Genomic DNA, 16,990 nt, shown 5'->3' on the forward strand with positions numbered 1-16,990 from the left:
TCAAAGTGTATCGGAAACTGCTATTCTATGACTGTTGATAAAAATTCTGGGGGCCAGAGTGATAGCATGGAGGTAGGGCGTTTGCCTCACATGCAGAAGGACAGTGGTTCAATCCCAGCATCCCATATGGTCCTCTTTGCCTGCCAGAGGCGATTTCTGAGCGTAGAGCCAGGAGTAAACCCTGAGCATTGCTGGGTGTGACCCAAAAACAAAACAAAACAAAAAATTCTGCTAAGGAATTAGCAAGACCAGGACTATCCTCACACAGTGAGCCAGCTGTAAAAAAAAAAAAAGAAGAAGAAGAAGAAGAAGAAGAAGAAGAAGAAGAAGAAGAAGAAGAAGAAGAAGAAGAAGAAGAAGAAGAAAAGAAGGAGGAGGAGGAGGAGGAGAAGAAGAAGAAGAAGAAGAAGAAGAAGAAGAAGAAGAAGAAGAAGAAGAAGAAGAAGAAGAAGAAGAAGAAAAGAAGAAGAAGAAGAAGAAGAAGAAGAAGAAGAAGAAGAAGAAGAAGAAGAAGAAGAAGAAGAAGAAGAAGAAGAAGAAGAAGAAGAAGAAGAAGAAGAAAAGAAGAAGAAGAGAGAGGAGCGGGGGGAGAAGGAGGAGGAGAAGGGGAAGGAGGGAGAAATAATTTGGCCAGAGCCATAGTTGGATGGGCTGGAGCTGAGTACTGTATTGAATTCCCAGCACTGGGCTGTCCTCTGAGCCAAGCACTTCTGTGCATGGATGCTGGAGTAGCTCCTAAGTACTGCCCCTGACAAAGAAGGAAAAAGATGGTGCCAGAGCAATAGTATAGCGGTAGGGCGTTTGCCTTGCATGCAGCAAATCCAGAATGGATGATTTGAATTCCGGCATCCAATATGGTTTCCCCGAGCCTGTCAAAGCAGATTTCTTAGTGCAGAGCCAGGAGTAACCCTTGAGCACAGCCGGGTGTGACCCAAAACCAGAACAACAACAACAACAAAAAAAAAAAAAAAACAAAGAAGGAAAAATATTATAATATTATAACAATTATGATATGTTAGAAGATGACAAAACTGGATAACACTTTCCAAAGTCTCAAGGTCCTTAAGTGAACCATTTTTTTTTTCTTCTTCCTTTTCTGTATCACAACAGGATTTATTCCTGGTTCTGAGCTTAAAGATGACTCGGGGACCATTTATGGTACTGGGAATTGAGCCCTGCATACAAGGCAATTGCCTTACTCCTGTATTATCTCTCTGGCCCATTAATTTGCTATTTAAAGGGCCCGGAGAGATAGCACAGCAGTGTTTGCCTTGCAAGCAGCCGATCCAGGACCAAAGGTGGTTGGTTCAAATCCTGGTGTCCCATATGGTCCCCCGTGCCTGCCAGGAGCTATTTCTGAGCAGACAGCCAGAAGTAACCCCTGAGCACCGCTGGGTGTGGCCCAAAAACAAAACAAAACAAAAAAATTGCTATTTAAAGACAAAATGAGGGACCGGAGATATAGCATGGAGGTAAAGCGTTTGCCTTTCATGCAGGAGGTCATCGGTTCGAATCCCGGCGTCCCATATGGTCCTACGTGCCTGCTAGGAGCAATTTCTGAGCCTGGAGCCAGGAATAACCCCTGAGCACTGCTGGGTGTGACCCAAAAACCACAAAAATAAAATAAAATAAAATAAAAAACAAAGACAAAATGAAGACAACTGAAGCTAAGCTTATCATATCCTTAAATTTGCTAGAAAAATGAATTATATCTAGAGTTCTCTTGCCACAATAACACACACACACAAAATATAAGCATACAGATTATAATTTGTAATCAAATGATATGATTGAACTGACTACCTCAAATTACTTCTCACAATAAGTATTACTGAGTTAAACATATAGACCCAAGATGAAACCATGCCTCCTTGGATACTAACTCAGTACACAAGCATGCTGATCACTAGACTTTAATCTTGATTGTTCTACAGACAATATGCACCCTAGTCTATTCACTTGAGCACAGGTTTATTTTCTTTACTTCAATGGTCATGTTCAGATGTTGGTAGAGGCCTGTGGATTGGTTCTCATATTGCCTTCTAATAAGATGTCTCTCGATTGGGTCCTTTGCTTTTCCTGTTTAAACGTGTTTCCTTATTGCCTCCTCATCTGGCATTTTTCCCTCCCCTCAGGAGTGGTCTTGGTTTTTCCCCATAAAGGCTGCTTTGGAGGCCTGGAGGGGAAGCTGCCATCTTGGCTCATGGTTCCACGTGATGGAGCAACTGGCTCCTGGGTGAACAGTTTGCAGCGTGAGTTTTTGTCCTGCTTTTCCTTCCCAACCCTGTGTGGATTATTCCCTCCGTTGGAATTGCTGCGGATCTGCGTCTCTTGTTCTACCCAAATTGGGGCATGGGGATCCCTTTCCCTCTCTGGGGATTGTGGAATGCACAACCCCCTATTCAACATGCAGATAAACAGGACTTGTAGCTTTCCATCAATCTTTTAAAAGTCTGATTTTATTTATTATGATTTTATTACTTTTTGTTATTATATACTTATTATTTTATTTATTATTATCTATTATTCTTTAGTTCCAGAACATTTTTAGGATGTGTCTTTTTTTATTTCTTTCTTTTTTTGATATCTTAGTGAGGGGCTAGAGAGATAGCATAGTGATAGGGTGTTTGCCTTGCCTTGCCATAGCCAATCCAGGAGACTGTGTTTTGATTCCAGGCATACCATGTGGTCCCCTGTGCCTGTCAGGGGTAATTTCTGAACGCAGAGCCAGCAATACCCCTGAGCACCACCAGGTGTAACCCCAAAAAATAAAAACAAAACAAAATAATATCTTGGGGGGCTGGAGAGATAGCATGGAGGTAAAGCATTTGCCTTGCAAGCAGAAGGCTGGTGGTTCGAATCCCCGAGCCTGCCAGGAGCAATTTCTGAGCATAGAGCCAGGAGTAACCCCTGAGCATGGCCGGATGTGACCCAAAAACCAAATAATAATAATAATAATGGGGCCGGGTAGGTGGCGCTGGAGGTAAGGTGTCTGCCTTGCAAGCGCTAGCCAAGGAAGGACCGCGGTTCGATCCCCCGGTGTCCCATATGGTCCCCCCCAAGCCAGGGGCGATTTCTGAGCACATAGCCAGGAGTAACCCCTGAGCGTCAAACGGGTGTGGCCCAAAAACCAAAAAAAAAAAAAAAAGTTTCTAGGGGCCAGAGAGATAGCATGGAGGTTAGGTGTTTGCCTTTCATGCAGGAGGTCATCGGTTTGAATCCCGGTGTCCCCTATGGTCCCCCGTGCCTGCCAGGAGCAAATTCTGAGCCTGGAGCCAGGAATAACCCCTGAGCACTGCCGGGTGTGACACCACAAAAACAAAAAACAAAAAACAAACAAACAAAAAAAAATAATAATAATAATAATATCTTGGGGGCCAAAAGATAGCATGGAGGTAAGACGTTTTTGCCTTGCATGCAGAAGGACAGTGTTTCGAATCCCGACATTCCATATGGTCCCCTGAGCCTGCCAGGAATTATTTCTGAGCTCATAGCCAGGAGTAACCGCTGAGCACCACTGGGTGTGATCAAAAACCAGTAATAATATTATTATTATAATTATAATTATAATATCTTGATGGACTTCAGATACTATTCCTGATTCTGTGCTTAGGAGTGGCCCCTAATGGTTTTCAGGGGACCATATTGTAACACATGGATTGAACTGGCACTGGTCACTGCCCCAGGGAAGCATCTAACTACTGAACTATCTCTTTGGCCCCCACCTGGATAATTTTAATGACTTACATTGGTGATGCTGCCACCTTAGGGCAGCCAACTGGGTCTGTAAAAGAACAAGTAGACTGGAGTTTCTTTTCTGCTCAATATTTGACTAATACATATACCCAAAAAAAGTTACTTTTGACTAAGTTACTGAGAGTTTTGGGGCTTTTTGTTTGTTTGTTTTGGGGCCACACCAGACAGTGCTCAGGGCTTACTTCTGGTTCTGTGCTCAAGGATCACTCCTGGTGAGGATCATATGGGATGCCTGGGGATATAACTCAGGCTGGCCATGTACAAGTTCCTACCCACTGAACTATTTTTCTAGCCATTAGTTTTGGTGTTTTTTTGTTTGTTTGTTTGTTTGTTTTTTGGTTTTGGGGCCACACCCAGCGGTGTTCAGGGGTTACTCCTGGCTGTCTGCTCAGAAATAGCTCCTGGTAGGCACGGGGGACCATATGGGACACCGGGATTCAAACCAACCACCTTTGGTCCTGGATCGGCGAGTTTTGGGTTTTTTAATAGCAGCCTTTCCTACTACAAGGAGTTTGGTAATAGGAATAGTTTCCATATGATAGACTTAGGGTAACAGGAATAGTTGTAGTTATTAATTTTACTTACACTTATTAATTTTAATAACACTTATTAAGTGTACACAGGTCCAAAAGATATAATTAAAAATAAGTTGTGGGCTGGAGCGATAGTACAGCCAGTAGGGTGTTTGCCTTGCACACAGCCCACCCGGTTTCAATCTTCCAACATCCCATATGGTTCCCTGAACCTGCCATGAGTAATTCTTGAGCTCTGCTGGATATGGCCCAAGCCCCCTCCCTCCAAATAATTCTCCCTTTATATTGGCTTGTTAATATTATTCTATTTACACATAACTGACAGTTTTTTTAGAAGATTTTATAACATTTAAGAACAAAACATTTCATAGAAAACTAGTGACTTACCTAGAGATCGAATGCCTTTTTTTTCTAGGAAGTTGTTCAGAACACTTGTATTAAAATCTAATAGAACCCCCAGTTCTGGTGTAAGTTTCCAGAAGCCATCCTGTGAAATTAAGAAAGCCCATTTAATATACATTATTTAAATTTCAGCATATAGAAAACTATTCAATGATGTAAATTTATATATATTTTGTTTTTTTGCTTGTTTGTTTGTTTGTTTTTTTGGTCTCACCCAGCAGCACTCAGGGCTTACTCCTGGCTCTGCACTCAGAAATCGCTCCTGGCTGGCTTGAGGACCATATGGGATGCTGGTAATTGAACCCAGGTCCATCCCAAGTTGGCTGCACGCAAGGCAAATGCCCTACCGCTGTGCTATTTCTTCAGCCCATAAGTTTTTTTTTTTTTTTTTTTTTTTTTTGGTTTTTGGGTTGCACCCAGCAGTACTCAGAGGTTACTCCTGGCTCTATGCACAGAAATCGCTCCTGGCTGGCTCCAGGGACCATGATGTTGGGATTCGAATCACTGTCCTTCTGCATGCAAGGCAAATGCCCTAGCTCCATGCTATCTCTCCGGCCCCAAAACTATGGGTTTTTTATGGGCCACACTCAGTGGGGTGCTCAGGGCTTAGTCCTGACTCTGCACTCAGGAATCCTTCCTGATAGTGCTCAAGAATGCCAAGGATCAAACCTGGGTGGGCTATATGCATGTGAGGGAAGCACCCTACCTGCTGCACTATGTCTCCAGCCCACAAGCAACATTTTTACAGGTCATCCTTCTGCAGGGCTATGCTGCTCTCCTATCATTCCAATTTTAGTATATGGATTGCCAAAGTGAGTGCCCAAGCAACATTCTTAAAATAATGTTTGGGGGGGGGGGGGTTTGGGCCACACAGTGCTCAGGGGTTACTCCTGGCTGTCTGCTCAGAAATAGCTCCTGGCAGGCACAGGGGACCGACCATATGGGACACCGGGATTCGAACCAATCACCTTTGGTCCTGGATCGGCTATTTGCAAGGCAAACGCCGCTGTGCTATCTCTCTGGGCCCAAAGTAATATTTTTTTTTCAGTGAAGGAAGCAATGTGTAGGTTTGCAGTTTGGCACAAGTACCTCTCCAGGTAATATAGAACTGGATGCTGAACTACAAATCTACTTAAGCAGAGATGTAAGAAATGAGATGAATACCTCTGTTTGGAGATTGAAAAGTTCATTCCAGGACAAGAAATTCTTCCCTTTTTGGGCTCCACGGGCCATGCACTCCTGATCTTCGCCTGTCCCTGAGAGTTGAATGAAGCTATCTGTTTTACATTTTCTCATCCTTTTACGAAGAAATTTACTTTGTAGGAATACTGATGCTCCATCGTTTTCTGTTTCCAGGTGACTTTTTTGATTTGTGGAAGTGAGACAATCAAGTTGGAAAGACGCTGATGCCATGTGGTGGTATATCTGCCTGCTCCTTTGTTGCGGATCAGAGTTAGGAGGTCCTGGCAGCTCTGGGGAAGGGGATGTTCCCAAATGGCCAAGAACTGGCTCTTCACTAGGAAGGGCAGTGTCAGAAGAAGGGAGAGGACTACTAGACCAGGCCTGCATGGAGAAGCCATGGGATTCAGGGGGAGCAGGTGGAACGGGCTGCTGTTTCTTCTTTCCAAAATTATGTATGAGAGGAGTTCCAGCAAAAGAACCCTCAGTGGATCCAAATAGATTGGAAGAAGAATCCAGACTGTGCTGGGAGCCCAAGGAAGCACCAAAGCCTCGACTGTATTTAAATGAGGCACCAGGGAGAGAAAACAATGGTGGGGAAGGGCTAGGAAGGCCAACTTTGGGGCCATCAGTGAACGAAGGAACAGATGTTGGGCATGAAACAGTAGAAACTGATTTGGGGGGACCAATAGGGGAAAATGGCCCAACAGGACCAGGTAAAGGTGGGAGAGGAGGGAGAGAAGGAGAGCTGAAGAGAGGGGGATGAGGGGGAGGAGAAGGAGGAGCTCCACTACAAACTAACCAGGGGGGACCACAAGGTACAGGTGCAGGTGGGAGACCAGAGGGAGGCTCTGGGGGGGTAAGAGACCTGAAGAGTGGGGGAGGAAGGGGAGGAGCTCCAGTAGAAACCGAGCTTGGGAGACGACCAGGAAAAATTGGCCCTGCAAAACCACCTGGTTGTGGGGGAGGAGGGGGAGGAGCTCCAGTAGAAACCGAGCTTGGGGGACCACCAGGAAAAATTGGCCCTGCAAAACCAGGTGATTGTGGGGGAGGAGGAGGAGGAGCTAGCTGTGGGGGGACAGAAGAGCTCAAGAGTGGGGCAGGTGAGGCAGGAGCAAACTGTGGTGGGATGGGAGAGCTGAACAGCTGGACTGCAGGGGGACAGTGGGAAGCACAGGTAGCAACTTCCTTTAAGGAGAGCTTAAGGGCAGGAGAGCTGAGGAATTGGGGAGCAGGAGGTTGTTCGGGAGAAGGTCCAGGAGGACAGGGAGGAGCACAGGCAGCCGGCATCAGTAAATTTGGGAAACAGGAAAGAACAGCCCTGGCTCTTTTGGGTCTTCGTTTGAATCCCTGGGCTTTAAGTGAATCGACCTGACTTAAATTCAAGGCCTTGTCCACATCTCTGGGTGGCTCAGACTGGAACATTAGAGATTCTAACCTAATCAATTTGGGAGATGTAGGAACTTCTGACTTTGCTGATTGACATTCAATCCAACTCTGACGCTCCAAGACTTCATTCCATTCAGAGGATACAGAAGGAGGCTGCCCAGGAGGGAAGACAATAAATCAACAATCAAGCGAACAGCTGACTTTCCAGGAGCCTATCTCAGAGCAGTGACAAGAGTAAACTCAACATCAGACTGAGGGGCCGGAGCGATAGTACAGCAGTAGGGCGTTTGCCTTGCACGTGGACAACCCATGACAGACCTGAGTTCAATCCCCGGCATCCCATATGGTCCCTTGAGCCTGCCAGGAGCAATTTCTGAGTGCAGAGCCAGGAGAAATCCCTGAGCACTACTAGGTACGGCTCCTCCCCCCAAAAAATCAAGACTAGTTAGGAGACCAAGGCATAGCATTTCAGAACCAGATCAGGTCTTAGTGAATATCACCTATCCACTGCTTTTCATATATTTATTCTTTTTCTTTTGGGGGGACAGAACACCTGCCTGAGTTCAAGTCTTACTCCTGGTCTGTGTTCAGGGATCACTCCTTTAGAGTTCAGGGTGCCAGGGATCAAACTCAGACTACATCCTACAAGCTATACTGTTGTTGCTCAGGCCCCTAAACAATCCACATTTTTTTTTGGTTTTTGGGCCACACCAGAGTTGCTCAGAGGTTACTCCTGGCTGTCTGCTCAGAAATAGCTCCTGGCAGGCACGGGGGACCATATGGGACACCGGGATTCGAACCAACCACCTTAGGTCCTGGATCGGCTGCTTGCCAGGCAAACGCCGCTGTGCTATCTCTCCAGGCCTAACAATCCACATTTTATATAAGAAAGAGAACCACAAAATATTTTATACATATCTGTAAAACAATTTGTGAATTAGCCTTTAATTAAGTATTAAATTAAAATAAATTACTTCAGGCCCTTATCTGAATTAATATAGCAATATTATCAAAAAGAAGAAAAAAGGGACCGGGGCGATAGCGCAGCAGTAGGGCTCTTGCCTTGCCTGTGGCTGACCCAGGACGGACCTGGGTTCGATCTCCGGTGTCCCACATGGTCCCCTAAACCAGGAGCGATTTCTGAGTGCTTAGCCAGGAGTAACCTAACCCCTGAGCGTCACAGGGTATAGCCTCACAACCAAAAAATAAAATAAAAAAGAAAGAGAAAAAAGAAATACAAAAACTTTATTATTTGGGTTTGGGTTCACACTCAGCAGTGCTCAGGACTTACTCCTGGATCTGTGCTCAGGAATCACTCCAGATGTGCTCCGGGAAGATATGGGGTACCAGAGATTAAACACAGTTTGGCCACATGAAATCGAAGCATCTTACCCATGGTACTATTGCTCTAGCCTCAATCTCAAAAACTCCAAAATAACTAAATGAATATATAAATACTTATACCAGAATATAAACAAGATGTAGAAGAAAATGGCAGATGCTGTGTTACTATTATTATTTGAATTTAATTTAGAGTTGTTCTTAGAATATACTTGTAGGGCCAGAAAGATAACTCAAAAGGCTGAATACACATGAGGCTTAACACATGGTGCATCTTCAGTTGCCTGCACTATATGGTCCCTGAGCAAAGTTAAGAGTAGCTCCCCCTCCTGCCCTCATGCACACACAGGTAGGAGTAAAGGATCCTCCAAGTATTGCCTGGATGGTCCCAAACCACAACCAAAAATTACATGTAGGGGGCCAAAGAGATAGCATGGAGGTAGGGCATTTGCCTTGCATGCAGAAGGATGGTGGTTCAAATCCTGGCATCCCATATGGTCCCCTGAGCCTGCCAGGAGTGATTTCTGAGCCTAGAGCCAGGAGTAACTCCTGAGCGCTGCTGGGTGTGACCCCCCCCAAAAAAAATTACATGGAGGGGCCGGAGAGTTCAATGATTGAGTTGATACAGAGCATTCTTGATTCCAGAAGGATCCCATACTTGGATCCAGGTACCACTTGATCACTTGAGCACTCCTGTGGGTGACCCCCAAGCACAGAGCTGGGAGTAGCCCTCCAAAGAAAAACAAAATTTTAATAGATTTTTTTTTAAATTTTAGTTAATTAAAGAAATTCTTCAATTGAATCCTCATGAAATACACAATTACCAAGTTGTTCATGATTGTGTTTCAGTCATACAACGTCCAAGACCCAACCCTTTACCGGTGCACATTTCCTACCACCAATACCCCCAGTTTCCCTCTTGTCCTCCCCCACTGCTCTCTCCTCTGCCTGCCTCTATGGAAGACATTAGAAAAACAATTATTTTTGGTTTGGGGTTTTTTTGTTTGTTTGTTTGTTTGTTTGTTTTGGGCCACACCGAGTGACGCTCAAAGGTTTACTCCTGGCTCTGCACTCAGAAATCGTTCCTGGCTTGCGGGACCATCTGGGGCACCAGGGATCGAACTGAGGTCCGTCCTGGGTCAGTCACGTGCAAGGCAAATGCCCTACTGCTGCACTATCACTCCAGACCCAGAAAAACTTTTATTTTTGGTTTTTGGGTCACACCTGGCAGCTCTGAGGGATTACTCCTGGCTCTGTGCTCAGAAATTGCTGGCAGGCTCAGTGGACCATAGGGGATGCTGGCATTCAAACCTCTGCTCATCCTGAGCCAGCTGCGTGCAAGGCAAATGCCCTACCGCTGTGCTATCTCTATGGCCCCCAAGCACAATAAGGTTTAAGAAATAATGTTGGGGGCCCGGAGAGATAGCACAGCTGCGTTTGCCTTGCAAGCAGCCGATCCAGGACCAAAAGGTGGTTGGTTCGAATTCCGGTGTCCCATATGGTCCCCCGTGCCTGCCAGGAGCTATTTCTGAGCAGAAAGCCAGGAGTAACCCCTGAGCATCGCTGGGTGTGGCCCAAAAACCAAAAAAAAAAAAAAAAAATTAAAAAAAAATAAATAATGTTGGGGGCCTGGAGAGATAGCACAGAGGTGTTTGCCTTGCAAGCAGCCAATTCAGGACCAAAGGTGGTTGGTTTGAATCCCGGTGTCCCATATGGTCCCCCGTGCCTGCCATGAGCTATTTCTGAGCAGACAGCCAGGAGTAACCCCTTAGTATCGCCGGGAGTGGCCCAAAAACCAAAAAAAATAAAAAAAATAAAAAAATAAAGAATGTTGGCATATTAAATTTATTAATTAGAAATGTTGCTACTTTCACAACGATGCATTTATCTGGTGCTTTACACAGCGATTGATGATAATTTTATTTGTCTTGTTGTTTGTTTAGTCACACTCTGGCTTACTCCTGGCTTTGTGCTCAGGGATCACTCATGGCAGACTTCTGGGACAAGATAGGGTACTGGGGATTGACTCAGGTCAGCCATGTGCAAGACAAATGCCCTATCCACTGTATTATCACCTAGATTCAGCATTTTTAAAAAAGAAATATACAAGGGACGGGAGCAGTGGTGTAGCAGTAAGACATTGGCCTTGAATGTGTCTGACCCAGGATGGACCGTGGTTGGATCCCATGGCATCCCATAAGGTCCCCCAAGCCAGAAGTGATTTCTGAGCATATAGCCAGGAAAAACTCCTGAGCATCACCAAGTGTGGCCCAAAAATAAAAATAAATAAATAAATAAATAAATGTATAAGTATTTACCATTATCAGGAAGATAACAACTTTTGCATATACAAGGAATAAGGTGCTATTTAGCAGAGTTCTTCTCCTACCCTGTAAATATAAAAGTTCAATTATCAACGTACCTGCTGTTCAATGACTTCCTGTGTCATTCTATCCTCTGATTCATAGAAAATACCTGGAAAACTATCTGCATCGAACAATTCATCTTGCAAACAATAATCTGCTTCTTCATAACAATCTATGTCTTCATTAGGAACAAGGTGCCCATCCTGTAGCATTCTAGACTCGAGCTGCTCCTCCTGCCAGCTCATGTATGGCAGACAATCAACATCTTCCTCAGCAATGAGACTCATAAGATGTGTAGCATTAAGCGAAGATAACTCATTACCATCCTATATTGAATCACAAAAGCAGACGTCATTGTTAATGATGACTACACACGGTAATGTCTTAGGATGCTTGCTTTGGAATGTGTTGGAGAGGCCTGTGTCCTGGGTCATAAGTCAGAAGAAATAGGGGAGAAAATAGGCACACTCTGCAAAGGGCACTGCTGAGCAGGGTGCATCTTAGGTGGGACTTTGCCAAGTGCTGCCCTGAGTCTGCTCTCAGACTCATGATGGAGAAAGGGTTTTGTTAAGGGTTGATCTAGCCCTGTTCTGTTCTTTGTAAGTCTTAGATGAATATAACGGTTAAAGGCTAAAATGTAGCAAAATTATACTTTATCTCAAAATGTTCACCTACCTAATTAATCACTATGACATAAAATTGATGGTATGTGATTCATGAACTGAGAGCAACTGTGCCGCGCCCTAACTGAGGCATACCCGGGAAAGTGCCAGAGAGACCCCATGAAAGAAGAATACCTACCCTTTTCTCGACTGCCACGAAGCTTGTGAATTGTGTTATCAGAGAGTTTTCTTTACTGAGTTTAATAATCAGAGACTTTAAATTTTGCTTCTTCATCTAGGAGGAATAAGTAAAATTAGGTCCTGTTTGATTTTTTCACTGTTGAACTAAACATAAAGCACTAAATCATCATCAAAGGTGCTTAATAAAAATTAAAGCATGTTATTATTCATATTCATGAGAATATATCATTCATATTTCATAGTAAATACTGAGTCCATGTCTAAACATCCTGATCGAACTGGATTGAAGGATTTAGTGATAAGCTAAGTCACAGAGAGAATTCATGTATTGCCTTTGTACCTTTTTATTCTGTGTGTGTATATATGTGTGTTGTTTGCTCTTGAGTCATTTCAGCAGTATTCAGGGCTTACTCCTGACTCTGCACTCAGGGATTGCTCCTGAAGGACTAAAGAGACCATATGGGGTGCTGGGAATCAAACCCAGTTCAGCTATAAGCAAGCACCCTGCCTGTTGTGCTATCTCTCAAGACCTTAGTACCTTACAAAAAGGTATGTGGTGAATTTCAGGTAGATTTTACAGGCATGTTGTCCTTCTCTTTTGTGGGTGAGGGAAGGAATGCTGGGGCTCAGACCCAGGATCTCTCATACAAATATGTGTTTACTGTTGAGACACATTGTGGGAGACTTAAACTGCTTGTTTTATTATTTAAAATATTTGTTTTGTGTGTGTGTGGTTTTTTGGTCACACCCAGCAGTGCTCAGAGGTTTTTCCTGGCTCCGGGCTCAGAAATTGCTCCTAGGCAGTACGGGGGACCATATGGGACACCGGGATTCGAACCGATGACCTTCCTGCATGAAAGGTAAACGCCTTACTCCATGCTATCTCTCTGGGCCCCTATTTAAAATATTTTTAAATTGATTTTTTTTTTTTTGGTTTTTGGTTTTTGGGCCACACCCAGTGCTGCTCAGGGGTTACTCCTGACTGTCTGCTCAGAAATAGCTCCTGGCAGGCACGGGGGACCATATGGGTACACCAGGATTCGAACCAACCACCTTTGGTCCCTGAGTCGGCTGCTTGCAAGGCAAATGCCGGCTGTGCTATCTCTCCGGGCCCTGATTTTTTGATTTTTATTATTTGTATATTTTTGTTTGGGGTCACATCAAGTGGTGTTCAGCATTTAAACCTGGCTATACTCATTGGGCCACATGTAGTGCTAGGAATCAAACCAGGACCAACTGTGTTACAAGGCATACGCATGACCCCTGTGCCATTTCTTCAGCATACTTTCCATTTTTTGTTTTGTTTTGTTTTGGGTCACACCCGGCAGTGCTCAGGGGTTAGCTCCTGGCAGGCACGAGGGACCACATGGGACGCTGGGATTCCAACCAACCACCTTAGGTCCTGGGTTGGCTGCTTGCAAGGCAAACACCGCTGTGCCATCTCTCCAGCCCCCATGCTTCCCATTTTCATGTGATTTTTTTTGGGGGGGGATGGGTTTGGGCCACACCCAGTGACGCTCAGGGGTTACTCCTGGCTATGTGCTCAGAAGTCGCTCCTGGCTTGGGGGACCATATGGGATGCCGGGGGATAGAACCGCGGTCCGTCCAAGGATAGCGCAGGCAAGGCAGGCACCTTACCTCTAGCACCACCGCCCGGCCCCCATACTTCCCATTTTAATGAGGAATGTGAAACATGGAACATTGAGAGGTGAAATGATATTTTTCGGGGGGTTTTTTTTGGGGGGGGCATACCTGGCAGTGCTCAGGAGTTACTCCTGGCTTTGTGCTCAGAAATTACTCCCAGCAGGCTCTGGGGACCAGATGGGATGCTGGGGATCTAACTCAGGTCCATTCCAGGTAGGCCACATGCAAGAAAAATGCCCTACCACTGTGCCATCACTCTGGCTCCCTAAAATAATTTTTTTTTCTTTTTTTTGGTTTTTGGGCCGCACCCGGCGATGCTCATGGGGTTACTCCTTGGCTGTCTGCTCAGAAATAGCTCCTGGCAGGGCACGGGGGACCATATGGACACCGGGATTCGAACCAACCACCTTTGGTCCTGGATCGCTGCTTGCAAGGCAAACGTCCACTGTGCTATCTCTCCGGGCCTGAAATAATTTTTAAAATAACCTGAGAACAGGCTGGTCTGTTGACCTCCAACACAAACGTAAAAGCAAAACAGAACACAAAGACTGCTAAACCATTCTGGCTAAGGAGAACAGTGAGAACACTGGCCTACCTGTGCTCTGACTGTGAGGTATGGCATGCCCTAGGGCACACAGGGGGGACCTTCTTTTGGGGATGGGTCCTACTCCACATATTCTGAATCTCATTTCAGATCATAGTGAGGTGTTTGTAGAGATAGTACAGGGTGGGATTCTTGGCTTTGGGATGCTGCTGGCTTCTGCTTCATATTCCCCATAACCCCCATATGGTTCCCCAATGAGCTCCACCAGGAATGATCCCTGAGTACCAGAGCCCTGAGCATCACTGTGTATGATATGCCCCCAAAGTAACAAGAAAGATCACAACCCAAAAGTGACCAGTCACAGAGGTCTGACTAAATAAGGGAACCGTCAGCTCCTTTCTTGGGGGAGAAAATGAGGGTGAGCATAACCACTGGTGCTACGGGGGCAACTCCCTATTGTGCTCAGGTATCACTCCTCAGAGGACCATATATGGTTCCAGGGATCAAATATGGTCCATGAATATGTAAGACAAACATTTTGGGCCCGGAGAGATAGCACAGCGGCGTTTGTCTTGCAAGCAGCCGATCCAGGACCAAAGGTGGTTGGTTCGAATCCTGGTGTCCCATATGGTCCCCCGTGCCTGCCAGGAGCTATTTCTGAGCAGACAGCCAGGAGTAACCCCTGAGCAATGCTGGGTGTGGCCCCCCCCCAAAAAAAAAAAGACAAGCATCTTGCTCCCTGTACTCTCTCTGTAGCCTCATGTCTCAGCTCTTTTAGGAGAAAACAGGTGGGCTTGACTAGGCTGTAGCCCTGAGCAGGTCCCCCAAGTATCCCGAACTTGAATTTATTCATCTATTATGATGGAGTACTAATAATGCCTGCAATATATTTGCTTCTAAGACCTCTCTCTGATATAACGGAATTCTCAAGAAACCATTGACACCTACTCTTTTGATGATTTTGCTGATTCATTCAACAAACATTTACTCGAAAACCCAAGTATGGAAAGCATGGAATAAATGCTCCCAACTGCTGTGGCTCCAGCTCACTCTACTCATGTAATAATTCCCGAGTGAATGCATCAAAGAAGAATCAGTCACAATGCCATGGTTTTTAATACAGAAAGTGAGAACCTGGTGGTTGATCTCATCCTCGTGGAGAATAACCATCTTCGTAATCTTGGATCAGGGCCCTTGCCGTCAACTGTGTGGATCATCTGTGTTTTCAGAAATAAAGAAAAAAAAAAAAGCATTCAGATGGCTCCTCACTAGTCACAGAAAAGCCATTTTATACTGTAAGATGCAAAGAAGGAAAATTTTCCCTTTAGGTTTACAGTTGAACAGATGCGTACTTCTGTGACCACCACCAAAATAAAAAGCACAGATCAGTTTCTCTTTTTTGAGGGGAGTCACACCCAGCAGCGCTCAGGGTTCCTCCTGGCTCACGCTCAGAAATCGCTCCTGGCAGGGCTTGGGGGACCACATGGGGATGCCGGGATTCGAACCACCGTCTTTCTGCATGCAAGGCAATACCCTACCTCCATGATATCTGCCCAGACCCCAGATCACTTTCTTTTTTTTTTTTTTTTTTTTTTTTTTTTTTTTTTTTTTTTTTTTTGTGGTTTTTTTGGTGACACCCGGCAGTGCTCAGGGGTTTTTCCTGGCTCCGTGCTCAGAAATTGCTCCTTGGCAGGCACGGGGGACCATATGGGATTGCCGGATCCGAACCGATGACCTCCTGCATTGAAAGGCAAACACCTCTACCTCCATGCTATCTCTCCGGGCCCCCGATCACTTTTCTTATTTATTCCTGGAGAGGTATAAGGACAGATTTATTAAGACTCAGTATAAAAAAAAAAGAAAGAAAGAAAGAAAGAAAAAAAGAAAGAAAGAAAGAAAGAAAGAAAGAAAGAAAGAAAGAAAGAAAAAGAAAGAAAGAAAGAAGAAAGAAAGAAAGAAAGAAAGAAAGAAAGAAAGAAGAAAGAAAGAAAAAGAAGAAAGAAAGAAAGAAAGAAAGAAAGAAAGAAAGAAAGAAAGAAAGAAAGAAAGAAAGAAAGAAAGAAAGAAAGAAAGAAAGAAAGAAAGAAAGAAAGAAAGAAAGAAAGAAAGAAAGAAAGAAAGAAAGAAAGAAAAAGAAAAAGAAAGGGCCCGGAGAGATAGCACAGCGGCGTTTGCCTTGCAAGCAGCCGATCCAGGACCAAAGGTGGTTGGTTCGAATCCCTGCATCCCATATGGTCCCCCGTGCCTGCCAGGAGCTATTTCTGAGCAGACAGCCAGGAGTCACCCCTGAGCACCGCCGGGTGTGGCCCAAAAACCAAAAAAAAAAAAAAAAAAAAAAGACAGTTTTGACGACCCACAAGTCAAAGGGGAGTTGGAGGCCTGAAAACACTGGTAGGCACACAATTTATACATTTTTAGGCATGTATTCATGTACAATGTATTCAGGGCACATACCTGCATTTCTAAACCTTACCTAAGCAAAGTAAAGTTAGATTAAGCCATGTACCTTGTGAATAAGCCCTACTTGCCTGTTGTCCTCCCAGAGATGGGGATGGTGGTGGCAGGGGGGATTTCCCTAATCCTAAGAACTGTGTAATGGCACATTGCTCCCATCTTCTCCTAACTATGAGGTCATCAGACCGAAATCTCAGGATCTTCTGTTCATCCTAAAAATCTCATACTACTATCTCATTACCATAGCTTTATAGCATTTATCCTAGTAGAAAACAAAATTCACTATCCTACTTAAAAATACAGGGTTCAAACAAGAGTAATCTGCTTAGTCAGTAGAGAATTAAAACCAGGTTCATACTATTTTTCCTTTGCTCTTCCCTATCTTGAAACCTTTCTTAAACTGAGCTAAAGCACTCCTGACCAAACCAGAACTAGGCAGGTTTTTCCCTAGGCAGTGCACAAAAAGCAGTAAGTCCAGCCCCTTCAATTCTAGAGCACCACTTCTGAACTTCTGGTCAAGAAATCCAGCTGAGTTTGGAGATCTAGAGCTGTTTCAGCTATTTGACGGGCATCCCCAAC

General features: G+C 44.7%; 1 protein-coding gene across 1 annotated transcript in view; it reads right to left on the reverse strand.

Moving 5' to 3' along the window:
- Positions 1-16,990, reverse strand: part of PARP4 (poly(ADP-ribose) polymerase family member 4) — an 89,883-nt gene that overhangs the window by 4,057 nt on the left and 68,836 nt on the right. The window contains 6 exon segments of the mRNA XM_049781639.1: positions 4,677-4,776; positions 5,856-7,412; positions 11,023-11,292; positions 11,768-11,863; positions 15,092-15,121; positions 15,123-15,161. Coding sequence (XP_049637596.1) covers positions 4,677-4,776; positions 5,856-7,412; positions 11,023-11,292; positions 11,768-11,863; positions 15,092-15,121; positions 15,123-15,161 — 2,092 coding nt within the window.

The sequence above is a fragment of the Suncus etruscus genome, chromosome 10 (assembly GCF_024139225.1).
Source record: "Suncus etruscus isolate mSunEtr1 chromosome 10, mSunEtr1.pri.cur, whole genome shotgun sequence".
Classification (NCBI taxonomy): domain Eukaryota; kingdom Metazoa; phylum Chordata; class Mammalia; order Eulipotyphla; family Soricidae; genus Suncus; species Suncus etruscus.